The sequence below is a fragment of the Coregonus lavaretus genome (assembly GCF_964263955.1).
Source record: "Coregonus lavaretus genome assembly, chromosome: 1".
Lineage (NCBI taxonomy): Eukaryota > Metazoa > Chordata > Actinopteri > Salmoniformes > Salmonidae > Coregonus > Coregonus lavaretus.
In genome coordinates, this window is record NC_139988.1 from 47,251,401 (window position 1) to 47,273,556 (window position 22,156).

Here is a 22,156-nt window from a genome sequence, read left to right on the forward strand (position 1 = left end):
CTTTAAATGAAACTGCAAGGTGTGTGTGTGTGTGTTCTCATTCATGTTTCTGTCTGTGTCCTCTGCTGCCAGAGGAGATCCAGCTGTATGAGTTGCTACAGGAAGCAAGAGTTTGGTCCAATGAATCTGTTCAGATGGATGGCCATGATGGCATCCACCAGAGAAAGGCTTTCGTAGACTTTTAGATACCCCAGGGCCAGAACAATGGATGCCCATGGCACAGTGGACAAACACCTTGCCTTCAGAACACACAGAGCATTATACCTGCAGAACCATTTTGTTTCAGGGTGTGTGTGTGTGTGCATCTTGCTTCAGGGCGGTATTAATGAAGTCTGCGGTGGGGTTGAAGTGAGGTTGAAGGTTAAACTCTGGATCATCTGGAGGCCCCACACCATAGTACTCCACCGGCAGGTCGCTATAGTAACCTGGGCCAGTGCTGATCCGGTGACAGCCGTCCACCGAGTTTACGATGTGGGTGATACCCAGAGATGACAGCAGGGCTTTATCACGAGCCACAGCCCTGCATATTACATACTGTTCTATAAACTATAATTATACACACACACACACACACACACACACACACACACACACACACACACAACATACTCACTCATCTCAGATGCTGCCTATTAATCCAGAAGATCAGCCGCATCTCTGACAGATGGAGTGTGTTCTCTTGGTGGGCTGACCACTGCAGGGACAGAGACCAGTGTGTGTGTCAGACTTCCGTCAAATACATGTCAAATATTTTATTTGAGGTGGTCTTGATTTAGCCTGAAGTTTGCACTTTTGGGACTAGTCCATTAGTTCAGTTGTACCTGGCAAACTAAATCAAGTGCTGCTCAAGTATTGGAAAGCACAGTTTTTGACATTGCATGTGTGTTTACAGTTTGTCTGCCTGCTGTCATCTGGTCCTCTCCTTGGCCAAGCTGAGGTCCAGCTGCAGGAGGAAGCCGGTGTTGGGGCAGATGTTTCTCTGTGGCCTGACTGCAGCCACAGCCTCCTGCAGCGTCAGACCCTCAACGATCATCAGGAAGGCCAGAACCAGTGCCGCTGACCGACTCACACCGATCAGACAGTGAACAAACACCCTCCCTACAGGACACATGGAGGGAGACACTTTATGTCTGCAAAACAGCACTGAACTCCGCAAAAATACCTTCCTATACGCTGTTAGGCCTGTTTTACTGTACCCAACCCACTACACCTCTCTGTGTCTCACCTCCCTTGGCCAGGGCAGCTCTGATGTAATGGGCCATAGGGTAGAACAATGGACTCAGAACAAACTCTGTAGCATCCTCAGCCTCCACCCCATAATAATCCACAGACATGTCTCTATAGAAATGTGGGCCAGTGTCGACATGGAAACAGGGTCCTGGGCTGGGGATTGGGGGGCCGTGGGCAGCGTTCACTATATGTGTGATCCCCAGGCTGTGCAGAATGGCCTTGTCAGGAGCTGTCTCCCTGAAATACAAAGACAAATATATACATAAACACTGCCACAAGCCACGAATATTTATTATTAATTATTAGTATAAATTATTAATTAATTAATTCAGCCAGGAAAGTCCACTCATGTAGATTTGTGTGTGTGTGTGTGTGTGTGTGTGTGTGTGTGTGTGTGTGTGTATCTACTGGTTGCCTATGTAGAGTTTGGGCCAGACTTGGTTGAGGTGGCTGGTGGGCCGTCGGTCGGCTAACAGGAACTCCAGCAGCTTAGAGACAGATGGAGGTTCATAGCACCGCTCCTTTAGAGACATACTGACACAGTCTGGAGAGGAGGTGTGTGTTACAGTGACAGCTAAACCTAAGCAGAGCAGAAAACAGTCTGGTCAGGTCAACAATCTCAAACAAAACCTCTTCCCCATCTGATCCAAGTCAACTTACCTTTAACAGGCAGCACAGTCCCTCCTTTTGCCGTGTCTGCTCCTCTTCACACACACACACACACGCACACACACACACACACACACCTGCAGTTTGTTTCCATTTTTAACCTTCAGTAATTCTATACCTCCTCACCAGTGACGAAAGCATCCTCCAGAATTTACTGGACAGCTAACACTATTCATAATGTAGAGGATTTATAGTTCCTAATATAGTGGTAGTAGACGTCTGAAAGTAATATAATAGACACCAATCTGAAAAAACAATCACCTTTTTAATTGTGTAATCTTATTATTAATGTTTCAACTGATAGGTTCCCAGGAGACAATGCTCAGCTGCACAACTCACAGCAGGCTCAACTATCTCCACTGGCTAGCACAGGAATGTTGAAAAGTTCAAATTCTTTTAATATTTTAGATTTTACATGACAGTGAGCATTGACATTCTCTCCAGGGAATACTGCATGACATGATAATATTCAGTACAGTATTTATAACATGCTGTGATTTAGGACCAGATTGTGCCTATTTTAAAGTCCTACAACTACATATTTTCAATCAGTATTTACAAAGGATTGTGTGCAAGATGGATAGATGGATAAGAGGAGAGAGGGATAAGGTGAGAGGAGAGAGGGATGAGAGGAGAGAGGGATGAGAGAAGGACTGTCAAAGAAGACAGTCCTTCTCTTGCGTGTGAGCTGTGTGTTGAGGGGTGAGCAGTAGTGACAGGAAGTGTCTGTTGGAGTAGATGGCTCGTCGTTGGCTCACATGTTTGAGCGTGTTGCGGAGCAGGAGACAACAACACCAGTGTGGAACGCCAGCACCAGCGTGGCCGAACAACTTATACCCATGATGCAATGCACCAACACCTACCCTGGAGAGGATAGAGAGAGAGGGAGGGAATGAAGGGAAAGGCAGAGTTTGATGAAGGAACTCAACTGTCTCCAAGGACAGTCTTAAATAAACCGTAAAGAAGTAAACATATTCAGTAATGTAAACACAGTACATAAACACATACAGTACATAAACAAAGTAAACATATACAGTAAATACAAACACATACAGTCAACACATGCATTAAACTGCCCTTACCATCTTTAGTCTTCAGGGCCTTATGTATGAAGTCAGCTGCAGCTTTAAAGTACTGGCTGAGGTCAAAATGGGAAAGGTCTTCTGCAGGGAAGCCATAGTACACAGGTGTTTTCATAGTAATCCTGGTCACCAAAGCTGCCCTGCTTGGAGTGAGCTGCGTTCAGGACGTGTGTGATACCAAGCTTCTTTAATGCACCTCTGTTCTAGCGCACCTTTTTTCCATGGCAAAAATGAAAACACAAAGCAGAATTCACTATTTGGTCCTTTAAAAACCTGCTGTATGCAAAATATTGTGTGCTATAGCTTGGAAAATAAATAAACGTGACTCTGGATGACAACATAATTATATTTTTTTCCAACATTAGGGCTGTTTTCCTAAAGAAGTTAAATCTGCTTCGTGTTTCGTTTCCTTGCCACGATATCAACGAGTATCGCGATACTGGTATCGTCCCAGCCCTACTCTGTTCTGGCCTATGGCCATAAGGGAAAGACTGTCACGCCCTGGCTCTGGGACTCTGTTATGTTGAGCCAGGGTGTGTAGTTTATATGTGTTTGTGTTCTAGGTTCTTTATCTAGCTCATGTGTTTCTGTGTTGGCCGGGGTGGTTCTCAATCAGAGGCAACGAGTGTCAGCTGTTGCTTGTTGTCTCTGATTGGGAACCATACTTAGGCAGCCTGTTTTCCACAGTGTTTTGTGGGATCTTGTTCCGTGTTGTAAACCAAGGACTTCACGTATCGTTTGTTGTTTTGTTCGTGTGGGTGAATATAAATAAAAGTATGTTCGCATATCACGCTGCGCCTTGGTCCACTGTGTTTGACGATCGTGACAGAAGATCCCACCAATACTGGACCAAGCAGCGTGTCCAGGAGTACATGCCGGAGGTAACTTTAGCGGATGTCCACCTCGACTGGGTCAAGCAGCGTGAGGAGGAGATAGGTTGGACTTGGGAGCAGAGGATGGAGAGTCTGGCGAGAGCCATGGAGGCCATATCCACGGGGGAGAGACAAGCCCAAGACATTTTTAGGGGGGGGCTCACACCGTGGACGATGGGGCTGCTGGAGGCAGATAAGGGGCGAGTTAGTGGACGAGGAGAGAAGGCCACCGGGTTACGGGAGCCATTGGCGAGTAGAGGGAAGGAAAATGTAGAGGCACGGCGAGAGGTACTGAGGTGTGTTGCCAGTCCGGTCCGGCCCGTTCCTGATCCCCGGGTAAGGCCAGTGGTGTGTGTTCCCAGTGCGGTCCGGCCTGTTCCTGTCCCTCGCACCAAGCCTGTGATGCGCGTCGCCAGCCCGGTCCGGCCTGTTCCTGCCCCCCGCACCAAGCCTGTGGTGCGCATCGTCAGCCCGGTCCGGCCCGTTCCTGCTCCCCGCACCAAGCCAGGGGTGCGCGTCGTCAGCCTGGTCCGGCCCGTTCCTGCTCCCCGCACCAAGCCTATGGTGTGTGGCGCCAGCCCGGTCCGGCCTGTTCCTGCTCCCCGCACCAAGCCAATGGTGCGCGTCGCCAGCCCGGTCCGGCTCAGTCCTGCTCCCCGCACCAAGCCTGTGGTGTGCGTCGTCAGCCCGGTCCGCCTCAGTCCTGCTCCCCGCACCAAGCCTGTGGTGCGCATCGTCAGCCCGGTCCGGCCCGTTCCTGCTCCCCGCACCAAGCCAGGGGTGCGCGTCGACAGCCCGGTCCGGCTCAGTCCTGCTCCCCGCACCAAGCCTGTGGTGCGCATCGTCAGCCCGGTCTGGCCCGTTCCTGCTCCCCGCACCAAGCCAGGGGTGCGCGTCGTCAGCCTGGTCCGGCCCGTTCCTGCTCTCCGCACCAAGCCTGTGGTGCGCGTCGTCAGTCCGGCACAGCCCGTGCCTGGGTCACCGGTGCCTGGTCAGGTACCGGTCAGCTGCTCCACGTCGGAGCCTAAGCAATCCGCTCCACCGATGTCCAGTCCAGCTCCAGCCAGCGGGGCCAGACCGGACCAGGGGCGCTACGGGGGGATTGTTGGAGGGTGGTGGTCAAGCCCGGAGCCGGAACAGTCTCCGAGGAGGAATGCCCACCCGGCCCTCCCCTGTTCGGTTTATGTTTGGCGCGGTCGCAGTCCGCGCCTTTGGGGGGGGGGTACTGTCACACCCTGGCTCTGGGACTCTGTTATGTTGAGCCAGGGTGTGTAGTTTATATGTGTTTGTGTTCTAGGTTCTTTATCTAGCTCATGTGTTTCTGTGTTGGCCGGGGTGGTTCTCAATCAGAGGCAACGAGTGTCAGCTGTTGCTTGTTGTCTCTGATTGGGAACCATACTTAGGCAGCCTGTTTTCCACAGTGTTTTGTGGGATCTTGTTTTGTGTTGTAAACCAAGGACTTCACGTATCGTTTGTTGTTTTGTTCGTGTGGGTGAATATAAATAAAAGTATGTTCGCATATCACGCTGCGCCTTGGTCCACTGTGTTTGACGATTGTGACAAAGACAGAGGATAACAGAGATGGGGGGAGAAATGTGAAATGTGAGATTGCACAATTGTTTGAACAGAAATAACCTGCAGAGAACTGAATAATCAGTGAACAGCCTGGAATAATATGGACAACATTTAGGCAATAAATTAATGCTGTAGTTTTAAAGCGCAATGTTCAGTAATTCCATATTCGGTAGTGTTCAATAGGGCAATAGAGTCCACTATAGGAACCTAACCTCCCGCCCCTGACCCCTGACCCCTACCCTCTACCTTTTATCTCTTACTCATACTTCTTTACAACCAAAAGGATTTAATCTAGTCTATCAGAGGGCAAGTATTATCACTATTACCGTATTTCTAAAAACCCATCCAAAACCCATCCAACCCAGTGGTAGGGGTAAGGGAATGTGTAAAAATAAACACACACAAACGTACATATTTCCGATGTAGAGATTAGGCCAGACCTCATTTAGTGGTGTCAGTTCAATCTTGCAGGACTCCAGGATCGACTCAAGTTCTTTAATAGCTACCAGGACTTGCTGCTCTCCCTTTGACATTCTCCCTACACAGTAGCACCATTCTGACTGACTCAACTACCAGAGTTGGGGAGTAACAATAATCAGTGTAACAATAGTATTGTTATGTGTTACAGTGGGGACACTAATGTGTGCAACACTCGTTCCAACCATGCTACTGCAGTGACCAGCACGCCTGTATTGATGCTGAGATGTTGACCGTTAATAAACAATGTTGAGGAAGCTACTCTGAAAATAGTTTACCAAGCTACCAATTACTTCACACTGGAAGAAGTTAAGCTACACTAAAGGTACCCTACAGTTTACTTAACTAAAGTTTCTTAGGATTTGTTTTCACTACTTCCAAATTACTTTGTGAAAAAATCTAATATCTGAATCTGAAATGTTATAGACTACAAATTACAAGAACAGATCACTCTGTAGTCAGATGATAACAGAATGTGTGATTTAGCCTATTAAACACAAAAAGTGAGAATTAGGTACACAAAAAGGGTTTTATGTGAGAATTAGGCAGATCTCAGGGACAGATTGAATGTACTGGGGGGAGGGGCTGGTCCAACACAAGGTGTCATAAAAAAAGATGCACCCCCCTCCTCAAAGTTACAAATATTTTCAAATGACCCTCCCCTTGTACTGTAAAATAAATTAAACACCACCCCCCCATAGAATTAACTCAAAATAATGTTTACAACAACAAATAACAATAACTGTAGTGACCCTGTGTTTTTAAACGTGGATATCGACTTTGCCACTTCAGCTTGCTTTTGTAGCACAGTCGATGCCACGCAGGGCTACGGGCCAGAAGGTTCACCGACCACCACAGATGAGCTCACTCTCCCTGCCTGTTTCATTACACTATGATCAGAGCCAGTTGCAGACAATGATCAGCTAGGGGGAAATCTGATTTTCTAAATTTTGATGCCATATTTATAATTATATAAAATAGATGTAACAAATTTTCCACCAACAGGTTTCTGTGCCGATGCACAACACAACCAATAAACAAAGCATACCGACTTCGGGCACTTCCATATCATGGTTAGCGTTCTCAACACCACAATAAATGTCAATCTCAACAAACAGAAAAAACATCCCTCACTACCTTGTAGGCTTACCCAGTATCGAAGGCTTGATAATCTACGAATGTCATTCAATTGATTGATTGATTAATTTTATTTGTCAGTAAAAACAACTACGTATATATATATTTTTAAAAAATTAAGTGACCGGGAATGCACAATAAAGTCAGAGACTTATTTCCATTGTGGTCCCAATGACATAGATACAGACACATTACAGAGATAGAGATGAAAAAAAGCTCAACCTCCAGATGAGTATGAGGGGGGAGTTTAAGTACAAATCTTGTTTGGCTGGTAGCTTATTCTTTATATGTTTGGGGCTGCTGGTGAACCATGATGCGCAGGCATAATCAAAGTGACACTGGACTAGCGCACTTGCCAACGTCTTTAGGGTGTCTATAGCTAGGTTTCCATCCAATTGACGACAGATTTTCATTTGAAAATTCAAAAATCTTCATAAAAACAATATGCCATTTCAGAGTTTCCTTTAGGAAAATTTGGCTCCGGACAACATGACAGGGAAGGTTTTAATTTACCGGACATTTGAGAAATGTAATGGACATCCATATGCATTCAGATCCAACCTGGCGAAGCCAGCGCCATCAATACACGTGGGATGTTGGCCAAATGAGCTATATTTACACTACCGTTCAAAAGTTTAGGGTCACTTAGAAATGTCCTTGTTTTCCATGAAAACATACAGTGGGGAAAAAAAGTATTTAGTCAGCCACCAATTGTGCAAGTTCTCCCACTTAAAAAGACGAGAGAGGCCTGTAATTTTCATTGTAGGTACATGTCAACTATGACAGACAAATTGAGGAAAACAAATCCAGAAAATCACATTGTAGGATTTTTTATGAATTTATTTGCAAATTATGGTGGAAAATAAGTATTTGGTCACCTACAAACAAGCAAGATTTCTGGCTCTCACAGACCTGTAACTTCTTCTTTAAGAGGCTCCTCTGTCCTCCACTCGTTACCTGTATTAATGGCACCTGTTTGAACTTGTTATCAGTATAAAAGACACCTGTCCACAACCTCAAACAGTCACACTCCAAACTCCACTATGGCCAAGACCAAAGAGCTGTCAAAGGACACCAGAAACAAAATTGTAGACCTGCACCAGGCTGGGAAGACTGAATCTACATACAAGACCACTGATAATCTCCCTCGATCTGGGGCTCCACGCAAGATCTCACCCCGTGGGGTCAAAATTATCACAAGAACGGTGAGCAAAAATCCCAGAACCACACGGGGGGACCTAGTGAATGACCTGCAGAGAGCTGGGACCAAAGTAACAAAGCCTACCATCAGTAACACACTACGCCGCCAGGGACTCAAATCCTGCAGTGCCAGACGTGTCCCCCTGCTTAAGCCAGTACATGTCCAGGCCCGTCTGAAGTTTGGATGATCCAGAAGAGGATTGGGAGAATGTCATATGGTCAGATGAAACCAAAATATAACTTTTTGGTAAAAACTCAACTCGTCGTGTTTGGAGGACAAAGAATGCTGAGTTGCATCCAAAGAACACCATACCTACTGTGAAGCATGGGGGTGGAAACATCATGCTTTGGGGCTGTTTTTCTGCAAAGGGACCAGGACGACTGATCCGTGTAAAGGAAAGAATGAATGGGGCCATGTATCGTGAGATTTTGAGTGAAAACCTCCTTCCATCAGCAAGGGCATTGAAGATGAAACGTGGCTGGGTCTTTCAGCATGACAATGATCCCAAACACACCGCCCGGTCAATGAAGGAGTGGCTTCGTAAGAAGTATTTCAAGGTCCTGGAGTGGCCTAGCCAGTCTCCAGATCTCAACCCCATAGAAAATCTTTGGAGGGAGTTGAAAGTCCGTGTTGCCCAGCGACAGCCCCAAAACATCACTGCTCTAGAGGAGATCTGCATGGAGGAATGGGCCAAAATACCAGCAACAGTGTGTGAAAACCTTGTGAAGACTTACAGAAAACGTTTGACCTGTGTCATTGCCAACAAAGGGTATATAACAAAGTATTGAGAAACTTTTGTTATTGACCAAATACTTATTTTCCACCATAATTTGCAAATAAATTCATTAAAAAGCCTACAATGTGATTTTCTGGATTTTTTTCCCTCATTTTGTCTGTCATAGTTGACGTGTACCTATGATGGAAATTACAGGCCTCTCTCATCTTTTTAAGTGGGAGAACTTGCACAATTGGTGGCTGACTAAATATTTTCTTTCCCCACTGTACATAAAATGAGTTTGAATAGGAAATATAGCAATATGAATAGGAAATGAAGTCATTGACAAGGTTAGAAATAATGATTTTAAAATGAAATAATAATTGTGTCCTTCAAACTTTGCTTTCGTCAAAGAATCCTCCATTTGCAGCAATTACAGCCTTGCAGACCTTTGGCATTCTAGTTGTCAGTTTGTTGAGGTAATCTGAAGAGATTTCACCCCATGCTTCCTGAAGCACCTCCCACAAGTTGGATTGGCTTGATGGGCACTTCTTACGTACCATACGGTCAAGCAGCTCCCACTACAGCTAAATAGGGTTGAGATCCGGTGACTGTGCTGGCCACTCCATCAGACAGAATACCAGCTGACTGCTCCTTCCCTAAATAGTTATTGCATAGTTTGGAGCTGTGCTTTGGGTCATTTTCCTGTTGTAGGACGAAATTGGCTCCAATCAAGCACCGTCCACAGGGTATGGCATGGCGTTGCAAAATGGAGTGATAGCCTTCCTTCTTCAAGATCCCTTTTACCCTGTACAAATCTCCCACTTTACCACCACCAAAGTACCTGTGCTAACATAATTGCAAAAGGGTTTTCTAATGATCAATTAGCCTTTTAAATGATAAACTTGGATTAGCAAACACAACGTGCCATTGGAACACAGGACTGATGGTTGCTGATAATGGGTCTCTGTACGCCTATGTAGATATTTCATAAAAAATCAGCCGTTTCCAGCTACAATAGCCATTTACAACATCAACAACGTCTACACTGTATTTCTGATCAATTTGATGTTATTTTAATGGACAAAAAAAATGCTTTTCTTTTGAAAACAAGGACATTTCTAAGTGACCCCAAACTTTTGAACGGTAGTGTACGTGTCCTTAAAAACAGACTATAACAAATTACAAAAACACTATTCTTTGTGTTTCGATGTGTAGCATATGCAAATCTTCATAGCCTTTTTCTTTTTTTTTGTTGGCTACTTTCCTAAAACAATAAATGTCCAACTCACGGTTCAACTGTCTGAGATTTGAGCACTAAATGTATCAGGGTATTGCATGCAAAGGCCTACAGGCTTAGGTGTCCACTGTATGATATTCATATTTTAATACAAATATACAGTGCATTCGGAAAGTATTCAGACCCCTTTACTTTTTCCACATTTTGTTACATTACAGCCTTATACTAAAATAACACACAATACCCCATAATCAACACACAATACCCCATAATGACAAAGAAAACATTTGTGAAAATATGTTACAAATAAAAAACTTAAATATGACATTTACATAAGTATTCAGACCCTTTACTCAGTACTTTGATGAAGCACCTTTGGCAGAGATTACAGCCTCGAGTCATCTTGGGTATGACCTTACAAGCTTGGCACACCTGTATTTGGGGAGTTTCTCCCATTCTTCTCTGCAGATCCTCTCAAGCTCTGTCAGGTTGGATGGGGAGCGTTGCTGCACAGCTATTTTCAGGTCTCTCCAGAGATGTTAGATCGGGTTCAAGTCTGGGCTCTGGCTGGGCCACTCAAGGACATTCAGAGACTTGTCCCGAAGCCACTCCTGCATTGTCTTGGCTGTGTGCTTAGGGTCGTTGTCCTATTGGAAGGTGAACCTTCGCCCCAGTATGAGGTCCTGAATGCTCTGGAGTGGGTTTTCATCAAGGATCTCTCTGCACTTTGCTCCGTTAATCTTTCCCTCTATCCTGACTACTCTCCCAGTTCCTGCCGCTGAAAGACATCCCCAAAGCATGATGCTGCCACCACCATGCTTTACCGTAGGGATGGTGCCAGGTTTCCTCCAGACGTGACACTTGGCATTCAGGCCAAAGAGTTCAATCTTGGTTTCATCAGACCAGAGAATCTTGTTTCTCATGGTCTGAAAGTCCTTTAGGTGCCTTTTGGCAAACTCGAAGCGGGCTGTCATGTGCCTTTTACTGAGGAGTGGCTTCCGTCTGGCCAGTCTACCATAAAGTCCTAATTGGTGGAGTACCGCAGAGATGGTTGTCCTTCTGGAAGGTTCTCCCATCTCCACAGAGGAACTCTGGAGCTCTGTCAGAGTGACCATCGGGTTCTTGGTCACCTCCCTGTCCAAGGCCCTTCTCCCCTGATTGCTCAGTTTGGCCAGGAGGCCAGCTCTAGGAAGAGTCTTGGTGTTTCCAAACTTCTTCCATTTAAGAATGATGGAATGATGGAGGCCACTGTGTTCTAGGGGACCTTCAATGCTGCAGAAATGTTTTGGTACCCTTCCCCAGATCTGTGCCTCGACACAATCCTGTCTCGGAGTTCTACGGACAATTCCTTCGACCTCATGGCTTGGTTTTTGCTCTGACACGCGCTGTCAACTGTGCGACCTTATATAGACAGGTGTGTGCCTTTCCAAATCATGTCCAATCAATTGAATTTACCGAAGGTGGACTCCAATCAAGTTGTAGAATCATCTCAAGGATGATCAATGGAAACATGATCCACCTGAGCTCAATTTCGAGCATCATAGCAAAGGTCTGCTCCTGTAAGTCGCTCTGGATAAGAGCGTCTGCTAAATGACTAAAATGTAAATGTAAATGGGTCTGAATACTTATGTAAATAAGGTATTTCTGTTTTTTATTTGTTATAAATTTGCAAACATTTCGAAAAACCTGTTTTCGATTTGTCATTATGGGGTATTGTGTGTAGATTAATGAGGGAAATGTCTTATTTAATCAATTTTAGAATAAGGCTGTAACGTAACAAAATGTGGAAAAAGTCAAGGGGTCTGAATACTTTCCGAATGCACTCTATCCATCAGAGAGAGAGGGTTACAATACAGAATAGATACATGAGAGATGGAAATGGAGATAGAAGGAGAAAGAGAGCGAGAAAAAGCAGAGAAATAAAGAGAGTCATGTAACAGGCATTATGTCACAGCTGAGGTCACCAGATGACAGGAGGGAGGGAGGAATGATCGTGTGTGTCAAAGTTTATTGGTCGTGTACACAGTTTTGCAGATGTTATCGCAGGTGCAGCGAAATGCTTATGTTTCTAGCTCTAACAATTCAGCAATACGATAATAATACACACATAATCACCCCCCACATATCAGAATGAGCAATATAACACACATACTGTGTGTGTGTGTGTGTGTGTGTGTGTGTGTGTGTGTGTGTGTGTGTGTGTGTGTGTGTGTGTGTGTGTGTGTGTGTGTGTGTGTGTGTGTGTGTCAGACCTGGGCAGAAAATAGTTGTATTTTGTAGTTTATTTGAAAATACCTACTTTAAAAATACTCAAGGTAGTCGAATATAGCCAATTATTAGTTAAATAAACGAAAAAGCAATTATTTCCTTTGATATTCAAATACAGGTTTCAGAAAAACAAATCATATTTTAAAGTATTTTAACATATGCAAGTTATTTGAAAACAAAAATATATATTTATTTGATTGCTGCCAAATATTTGATGAAGAAACAAAAACTACAACAGTTTGTTTAATTAGTCTAAATCAGTGGTCACCAACCTTTTCTGAGTCAAGATCACTTCCTCAGCCGAGATCTACCGCTCAGATTATTTTTTCAGCATGACTTTAAAAATGTAACATTGACCTAATAAAAACAGTTATGTAGGAGAGAGGTTGGGCAGTAGGCCTAATACATTATCACAGCATATTGTCTATAGGCCTGGCCTGACAATATTGTTCTTCTCAGACCATATTACAGGCTATTTCCAAACTCAAGCTTTGATAACAAAATAGATCAGTTGGTGTAGCACTTGAGAGGCACTGCTGAGCTACATTTAAATAATTTGCTTTTTTATTTTACTGGACTGATTGTAGCTGCATCTGATGTTAATGGTGCTGGGACAACTGGGAACTCTGAAAAAAAAAACGATGTCAAATCATAACGTCAGTGATCTTCAAGTCGGAGTGTTGGAGCTCTAGAAAGAGGCCCGAGTTCCCGAGTTGGAATTCCGAGTTGGATAACCGTTCAACAAAAAAAATCCCAGTTTGAGCTCGTTTTTATTCGAGTTCCAAGTTGCCGTGAACGCATTGAGGTCGGAAGTCAGAGATTTCCGAGTCCCCAATTATTTTGAACGCGGCAACTGTTTTCCACCCGATGGCGAAACTCGAGTCGCACCGCATCTGCCATGCACACATTCATGTTGTTCCTATGACCAGAGAAAGTGAAATATTCCTCATATTAAAATTGACATGACGAGCTGCTAATAATAATACAAATGCCGGGCTATCGATACACCTGGCTAGGCTACTCAAGCGCGTTTTATGTTTTGTAATAGTGTTGAATAAAACGTGTTGACAGTGCTGAATAAAAAGTTTATCATGAACTCACTCATAAAAACAGCAGCTAATTGCGGTATTCTTTGACAGTCTCTCTGTGGTCATGGTTTTAAAAGTTATTAAATCTTACGTAGGCTAATATCAATCTTTGCTGTGGCCGGGGTCGTGGAAGCTCTGTAGGCAGGTGATTTGAGCTATCCGATTGCCAGCACAGTAGTTTGTATTTTCAGACAAATGAAATGGTTCAAAATGGGAACGCTTTGTTTACCCGGTGCGCAGGGCTTCTGAATCAAGTGCACCTACAGTGCAACACGAATAAAAAACGAAATGTTTGGTGATCGACTAGGAATGCCTTGAAGATGTTTGGTGATCGACTAGGAATGCCTTGAAGATCGACCAGTGTGCGACTGGTCTAAATATAGAGTATGATAATTTAATGTTGCTGAGAATGCTAACAGTAACTGCTAAAATATGTGAGTTAAGTGTCTAAGGGAACTAAATATCCCAAAACTGCCATCTTGAATCAACTACAGCCAAGGTGGGTGGAAAATCATGTTAATTTATATTCTGAGTAAACTATCCCTTTAAACACAGTGTGTGTTTGATATAAAAATAAAGAGAGTTGCACACTCTATATATACATTCCCAGTCATTTTGGGGATATGTTGGGAAGTGTGTGTTTGAAACAAGAACAATCAGATGGACAAAGAGGTTCAAAGTTGTTCTTTTTCTGAGCATCCAACTTTCCGTTTGCAATATTTGCAAATAGCTTTGAATTTCTCTGCAGTATTTTCAGGTATCATAAAATGAATTGCAGCTTTTGATCTTTCCAGTTCCATGTTTAAAGAGTAATACAGTAGTTAGTTGAGCATCACAATTTATTTATACTTATCTGTACAAAATATCATTGGTTGATTGGTTTGACTGGATTATCTACACCTGGAGTCTGTTCAGGAGATTGGAAATGTACAGAATGTTCAGATATAAATGCATTATGTACTTCAAATATGATCTACTGCAAGATAGATTGGAATAGTATAGGAAATTGTGTTTGCTCTATTCATTATATTTCTATCTGCAACATGCAGTTCCTGATACAGCCCTGCCTTTAGTTGAAGGTAGCTAATCCAATAGTTTCTGTTCCAGATACAACCCTACCATTAGTTAAAGGCATCCAATCGTTTTTCAAAAAAGTAGTTACTTTCTGAGATCTGTATTCAAATAGTTTTGAAAAGGTAATCACTTTCTGAGATCTGTATTCAAATAGTTTTGAAAAGGTAATCACTTTCTCAGATCTGTATTCAAATAGTTTTAAAAAGTAGTACTTTTTTGGGATTTGTGTTCAAATAGTTGTAGACACAGTTGTAGTCACACCCCCACTAATAGTTACTTTCCACAAATAATATTTAAAACTATAGTTATCCCAGGTCTGGTGTGTGTGTGTGTGTGTGTGTATTCAGTCCCTTCTCTCTCTCTGAAGAGTGTAGTCCAGGTTTATAAGCTGCATTAGGAATCCTCTGTTGGGGAAGACCCATCGTTTCTGCTGCACCAGCTGGACGGCTGCCAGCAGAGGATGATGATGATGGATCATGAGGAAGGCTAGGACCAACGCAGCCGACCGACTCACTCCTACAGCACAGTGCACTAACACCTTGCCTAGGGAAGGGAATAACATATACACAGTCACGCATCAGTCACTTACATGCACACAGTCACACACACACACACACACAGACACAGACAACACACACAAGCTCACTGTATGGGTCGTGGCTTACCTCCTGACTTTAATGCCTGGTGGATGAACTGAGCAGCAGGGTAAAAGAAAGGTGAGAGGTCAAAGGTGGGTAGGTCATTGGCAGGAACACCGTAATAGCTGACTGTGGTACCGTAGTAATCATCACTGCCTTTGCAACACATCTTACCATGGGCTGCATTCAGGACATGAGTGATGCCCAACCTCCACAGCTCATACTTGTCATGAGACATATACCTAGGAGAAACACACATCATCACACACACACACGCACCAACAGAACATACTGATTCAGCCCATACCTATCATGAGACATGTAGCTGAGACACACAACACACCATCACACACACCACATCCAAACATACGTGGTGTGTAGGTATATGTGTGTGCACGTGCATGCACGTGTGTGTGTGTCTGTGTAGTCTGTGTAATTACAACTGGAAAAGCAGGTGTACTCACATATCCCCCAGGTATAGGTTGGGCCACACCTCGTCTCCGTGCCTACAGGAGCTCTGGGCTGAATGTAACACCTCCTCCAGCTCCTCCAGAGATGGAGGCTCACACACATCTGGCTCACATACACACCTCTGCCCAGAGTCACATGACCCTGACACACAACCCACTAGCTCACCTGTCTTGCCGGACACAGTACCTGAAACTCCCTCACTGGCCATTTTAAAGCCTAAACATAAATAGTGATAGTCCTCAGCTCATACAGGCCTTGAACATAAACAGACCATTGCCTCCTTACTGCAAACTCTCACTAGGCACACTTGTTTTTGCTTGCCTGGTGTGCCAGGTAGGAAGAATTTTCAAGCATGCCTTATGACAGCAAGTGACTGACATGAACAGATGGAACAGTTAGCGGTGTTGACAAAATGTATAACTCCAACTTTATACCCCCTCTAGTGGACATTGAACCACAATGATTTAAATGTCTGCAGCATCGAAGGAAAGAAGAATGCTACTAAACGCTACTAGAACCCTACTACATCTCTGGCTGCATACAGCAGGATTCACAATTCACAGATCCACACATTTCGGGGTTCTTGAATGAAGAGAGACAGTCTAAAACACATTTAGGCTTGTCAGCAAATATACTGATAACTAGGTTTCCCCTTTTGTCTTTGTTGTCAGTTTTCAGTTTATCTGATGCTTGAGAGTGCCACAATATGTAGAGATGTGCGTCACATGAAAACAAACATGTCTGAATTCAGTGTTTGAGGGTCTACATAACGAAGAAATCAGTACAATTTATCGTATTGGACGTGGGGGAAATTGGAAGAGTAGGGGGAGTCAGAGGAGAAATGTCGTCCCTAGACAAGGCAAGAACTAGATGTATGTCTGGAGAAGTGCAGTACTATCATAAGGAGAGTTATACTTGGAATACGGAGGAGGAAGGGAGGGAAAAAGAGAGGCAGAGGAGGTCTAAGAGAGAGAGGGAGGAAGAGGGTGAGCTTGAGTCAGTTAAAAATGGTGGGAAAAAGGGAGATGGTTTGTTAAAGAAGAATGGTAGAAAGTGTAAACAGAGTGAGTTGAAGAAATGGAAGTGAATGAGGGCGAAGTATCGGAGGTGGTAGATGTGGTGAAGTTCTCGGAGCCTGAGGTTTGCACCGAGGGTCAGGAGAAAGATGAGTCTGTGACAGTAGGAGTGAAGTTTTTGGAAAAAGTGGAACCTTGTCTTTTGGCTGATCCATTTGTGGTTTCAGGGTGGGTGAAAACAGAGTTGGATGCTATGAAATCAGTGTGGTTAACCAGAAGTGGTCTTGTGACAATTGTTTATATTTCTGCTCGTCAGAGGGAGCAGGCGCTCCACGTTAAACGAATGGGGGCAAGAGATGTGAATTGCTTTGAGCTCAAGAAAAGGGCGCCATTGAAAGGAGTGATTACTTGGGTAGCGGTAAATGTGAAAGCTGACCAACTGAAGAGGAAGATTCCCAGTGTTTGTGATGCTCGTCGTTTGGTGCGACGCAGACCGGGTGGCGTGAGTGGAGAAACAGAAGAGTCATTGTCTGTTCTTTTGAGTTTTGATGTTGAGTCTTTGCCTGACAAAGTGATGTTAGGATATATAAGTTATCAGGTACGAGCTTTTGTGTTGAATACATTATGTTGTTACAGGTGTCAAGCTTATAGGCATGTGGCAGCAGTGTGTAGGAGGGAGGTTCCAAGGTGTGAGAAGTGTGCAGAAAGGCATGAGACAAAGGAATGTGTAGCATTGGGGAAAGTAGTGGTAATTGTAGGGGTGCCCATGGGGCTGTGGATCAGAAATGTCTGGTGCGAGAGAGGCAGGTTGAGGTTTCCAGGGTTAGAGTAGTGCAGAAGTTGTCATATGCTGAGGCAGTGAAGAAAGTAGAGGAAGATGGGTCAAGGGGGAGGGATCCTGAGAGGAATGGTGTGAGTAGTAGAGATGTACAGAGGGATAAACCAACAAGTGATATATGTTTCAGTAAGATTGGATTTTTGGCATTTATAGCAATGGTTATCAACTGTACTGCAGGGGTGGAACGTAAGTCGCAGAAAATAGAGGTTGTGGTGGCAGCTGCAGAGAGGTATTTGGGTTTGCGAGACTTGACTTCAGAAGAGTTACAGGGTGTGTTAAGTGGTGGTGTCCCATCCCTTCAGGCTGTAGGCCTGAAGTAGGAATACATATATTTAAATAGTGGAGTATGGTAGTTTTTTTTTTTTTTTTTTGTGAGTGTAGTATTAGATGGTAGGGTATTTGTTATATTTTTAATTTTTTTTAAGCAAGGTATAAGGGAGTAATACTCCAGTCTAGTAGGTGGCGGTAATGCACATTTATTGGATGCCAACCGCCGTTAAACCTCATCGAAGTAGAAGAACACAATAAGTAGAGGTGGAGCTTGTGACGTCAATAAAAACATTGGCAAAATGGCAGCGACCATGAGCAACGTGGATGAAATTCGGGATAGAGTGATATTAGGTGAATTTGATGTGAAAAATGTAAGTGATTTGAGATTATCCAATAAAATCAGTTACATTCAGATACTGTTTATGCCCGGAGTTTATGTGCAGTTTATATTGGAATTAACGGGTAGCTAGCGTTAGCTGGCTAAACATAATGTGCAGCTAACGCGTTAGCTAACTAGTACGGTAGAAAATACAACCCAGTTCTCACACACAGCATCTTTCTCATGAAATATATGCTGTAATTAATACGCCAATACATGAGTTGATCTGCGACGCATAAATACTTTTAAATTGTTCAAATGTTTCCAGGTTCATACAACAGATTACCCTGGTAATTATCCAGGCTACGATGACACATGGAATTTGAAGAAATTTCAAAAGGTATCTAATTTAGCTAGCTAATATACAGTATCGTCTTAGCTAACTATTATCATGCTGGTCTAATTTTACATTCAGGTTTGTTAAATGGAATGCCCATAATACACTTTTCGTCAATATTATGTATCTATTGCAGAATTTCAGAATCGACGTGGTGCAAATGGATGAGACTTCTCTGGAGTTCGACATGGTGGGCATAGATGCTGCTATCGCCAATTCCTTTCGAAGGATATTACTAGCAGAGGTAACTACTACTCAAATAGCGTCCTGGCAATAAAAACATATAATAATAAGTGCTGTTTATGTTTTTGGATGGTACATAGCAAAATAACATGGATAAATTCACCCTCTCCTAGGTCCCCACTATGGCTGTTGAGAAGGTGTTCATTTACAACAACACATCTATCATTCAGGATGAGATCCTTGCCCACAGGCTGGGCTTGATCCCTATCAAGGCTGACCCACGACTGTTTGAGTACAGAAACGCAGGTACATTTATGCTGCATACCTTGCTTCCTCTGACAATGGCAACACAAAGTTCCAAGACTTGTCTTGTAGAGGGTCACCGCCAACTACATCAGTTTTGTTTAAGGCATTTGTGCTTTTCTCAGGGGACGAAGAAGGCACAGAAATCGACACAATTCAACTTCAACTGAAGATCAAATGCACCAGGAACCCCAGAGCCACCAAAGACTCCGCTGACCCCCGGGAACTTTACCTGAATCACATGGGTAGGTAAGGCCGTGGACTAGGGCCAGCTCCAGGCATAAACCGTCGCTTAGGGCTTCTGGACGCTAAGGGGCCCCATTAAGAAGTCGGTCGTAGTCTCAATTTACTGTTGAGTTAGAATATTAGAATACACAAGGTGCAAGTTTGAAATGTGGTTGTGCATCAGCAGTTTTTATCTTGTTTTGTCAGTCACTGACAGTCACTCAATTAGCCCATGTCAGCTAACTATTTTTAGATTGGTAAGTTAGTCTTGCCAGTTATCTAAACTTGTAGTAATCATTGTCGAATACTGCCCCTCCAGGGGGCCTCCATTGATTTTGTTAGTCACTCTCATATGATTAACATGGCATAAGTCATGGCAGTGTGTAGAATTGCAGGACATTTGCTTTAAAACTGCAAAAATGTATCTGCCCCATGGTGAAATTAGTAGAATTATATTACATTGATTATACAATTTCAAAATTTTTCATCTCAGTGTACTCTAAGGACATGAAGTGGGCTCCTATTGGGAACCAAGCTGATGTGTTTGCAGATGCCAACATCGGTCCAGTACATGGGGATATCCTTCTGGCACAGCTCCGGCCTGGACAGGAGCTGGATATAGTCATGCACTGTGTGAAAGGCATTGGTGAGAGGACTTTCTCTGCAAAATGTTATAATGTCTGCACAATGGCAATCTCAGATTACAGTTGAACCTTTCTCAAGCCCTGTAACAAGTAAATTCTGATATCCGTCCGAATGGACGGTGGGTGGGTAAACACTTGTCCAAAATAAAAATAGTTTACGTTCATTTACCATCGCTACACCATTGCCTGTAGCTACAGCTCTCCGTCATATTCTGTTGAAATTAGTGATCTTTCTTATCTGATGGCAATGCTATGCTCTATGTTTCCAGGTCAAGACCACGCCAAGTTTTCACCTGTGGCTACAGCCAGTTACAGACTCCTTCCTGAGATCACACTAATGGAAACAGTGGAGGGGGAGAAAGCGGAGCGACTAAAACGCTGCTTCTCACCTGGAGTCATTGAAGTGGAGAACCATGGGGGTAAAACAGGAGCTATAACATTTTGAAGCATTGTCCTTAGCACATACTGAAATTGTTATTTTACTGTAGCTATTTAAGTTCCATGTAGTTAATAATTCTGTCTTCTGTCCCAGGAAAGGTTGTTGCCAAGGTGGTGAACAGTCGCTTAGATACATGCAGTAGGGAGGTTCTCCGACATGATGACCTCAAGAACGCTGTGAAGCTTGCAAGAGTGCGGGACCATTTTATCTGTATGTACCCAGTGAATTTAGAAATCACTATGTTGCTGCTTGGCGAATTTGTGAAATGTACAGTCATAATGTCTAGGAGTACATAACCCATACAGTGTTTCCCCCTATAATGTTTTTTGCAAGGGTTGCGGGAAGGGGGTTGGGGGAATTCAGACTTTAGATTTTGTCAATTTTTTTTATAGATTAATTTGTAGGTTCACACTTTTAAAAACTATTTTTTTTTACATAGATCATCCAGTTTTGTTGTGTATCTATGTACATAAGAATGTTAAAACCACATCAGGAGACCGCTTTTGAGGTCTGGGAAACATTAACAAAATTTTAACTTTTGCTTTAGTTACCCTTTAATTCAAGTGCACATGAACAGATCTTTTTTATTTGGTTAGCTGTGTGTCTAGCACACGTGATGGAGTTTGCAAAACAAATGCCCACTGGATTGATGCAAATAATAATGATACCATTCTGCCAGGTAGGTAGGCATAGGTTACTTTGTAGCTAGTTAACATTTTATTGAGAAGGTTTTTGGGAAAGCCTTTCCATCTATCAGAAGACTGCTCAATAGCATTGCTATATTATTTTCCTGTTCCATATTTTGTTGTGGCGGCAACAATTTAGCTCCGCCGCTGCTAAATGAATACAGGGTAAACACTGATCATATTGTGTTGCACTGTAGAAGCTAATTGTTTTTCCTCAGTGATTCTAGTACTTTATTTGTTTAGTATAGTTTGGTATTCTGTGCATGAGCACTGTCATCAATCCTGTGTTTCCTCTTTCCCATACAGTTTCTGTAGAATCCACTGGCATCCTGGCACCTGATGTCCTTGTAACAGAGGCCATCAAAGTTCTCATGACCAAGTGTCGGAGATTCCTCAATGAGCTCGACTCCACAGAGATGGAATAAGAGCTATTAAGTTGGACCAAATGTAAATACCCACTACAGGGGTTGGATATATATATATGTGTGTGTTGAGCCGGTGTGCAACATGCTTTGGACAATAGAATACAACACCAGTTAGAATAGCAGAAACACTGTGAATGCTGAGGATGCTTTTATTGTTTTATTACCATCCTAGAGTAACTTGACTTTGGATTCCTTTGTTCAAATATGTACCCAGCATGAGACTTTGTCATCCTCAAATAGTTGTGCTACTTATATATTTTGTATTCTGATTCATGCTTATGTCACTTGCAAATCCTTATGGCTCACCCATGTCATTGGCCCATTTGTAGAATTCTGCCTGAATTCTGCCCTTTTGAGTATAACCTTTATAAGAAAAATGGGTTGAAGTCTTTACTGAATGAAGAGGGATTTAGAACTCATTTGTCCAAGACAGGATCGCCTGTTCTCAGCCAGGTGCACAGTTATGTGTTGTGTAATGTATGGACTTGTTTCATGAAACAATAAAGGTAAAGCATATTACATTTTACTCTAAATACTGATGTTGCGACATTTGTGCGCACTTTAGATTTTAGCAGATGCTCTTATCCAGTGCGAATTACAGGAGCAATTAAGGTTAAGGGCCTTGCTCAAGGGCACATCAACAGATTTTTCACGTAGTCTGCTCGGGAAGTTGA

General features: G+C 43.4%; 2 protein-coding genes and 1 pseudogene across 3 annotated transcripts; 1 reads left to right on the top strand and 2 right to left on the bottom strand.

The window, feature by feature from the left end:
- Window positions 1-907: 907 nt before the first annotated feature.
- LOC311133306 lies at window positions 908-5,961 on the bottom strand (annotated as a pseudogene). Its single transcript has 6 exons — window positions 5,840-5,961; window positions 2,977-3,179; window positions 2,554-2,758; window positions 1,639-1,810; window positions 1,226-1,467; window positions 908-1,098 (listed from the first exon to the last, which is right to left on the bottom strand). The product of its transcript is annotated as an uncharacterized misc_RNA (transcript).
- Window positions 5,962-14,971: 9,010 nt separating this feature from the next.
- LOC311130891 (dual specificity protein phosphatase 13A-like) lies at window positions 14,972-15,945 on the bottom strand (the record flags this gene model as incomplete). Its single annotated transcript, XM_084163704.1, has 3 exons — window positions 14,972-15,171; window positions 15,294-15,508; window positions 15,731-15,945. The coding sequence occupies 3 exons, from the start codon at window positions 15,943-15,945 to the stop codon at window positions 14,972-14,974; spliced, it is 630 nt and encodes a 209-aa protein (XP_084019830.1).
- A 2,203-nt stretch (window positions 15,946-18,148) lies between these two features.
- LOC311135717 (DNA-directed RNA polymerases I and III subunit RPAC1-like) lies at window positions 18,149-22,008 on the top strand. The gene is made up of 9 exons (XM_084169739.1): window positions 18,149-18,232; window positions 18,509-18,580; window positions 18,714-18,821; window positions 18,934-19,066; window positions 19,189-19,308; window positions 19,782-19,934; window positions 20,202-20,351; window positions 20,465-20,581; window positions 21,364-22,008. The coding sequence occupies exons 1-9, from the start codon at window positions 18,161-18,163 to the stop codon at window positions 21,480-21,482; spliced, it is 1,044 nt and encodes a 347-aa protein (XP_084025865.1). The 5' UTR covers window positions 18,149-18,160; the 3' UTR covers window positions 21,483-22,008.
- Window positions 22,009-22,156: the final 148 nt, after the last annotated feature.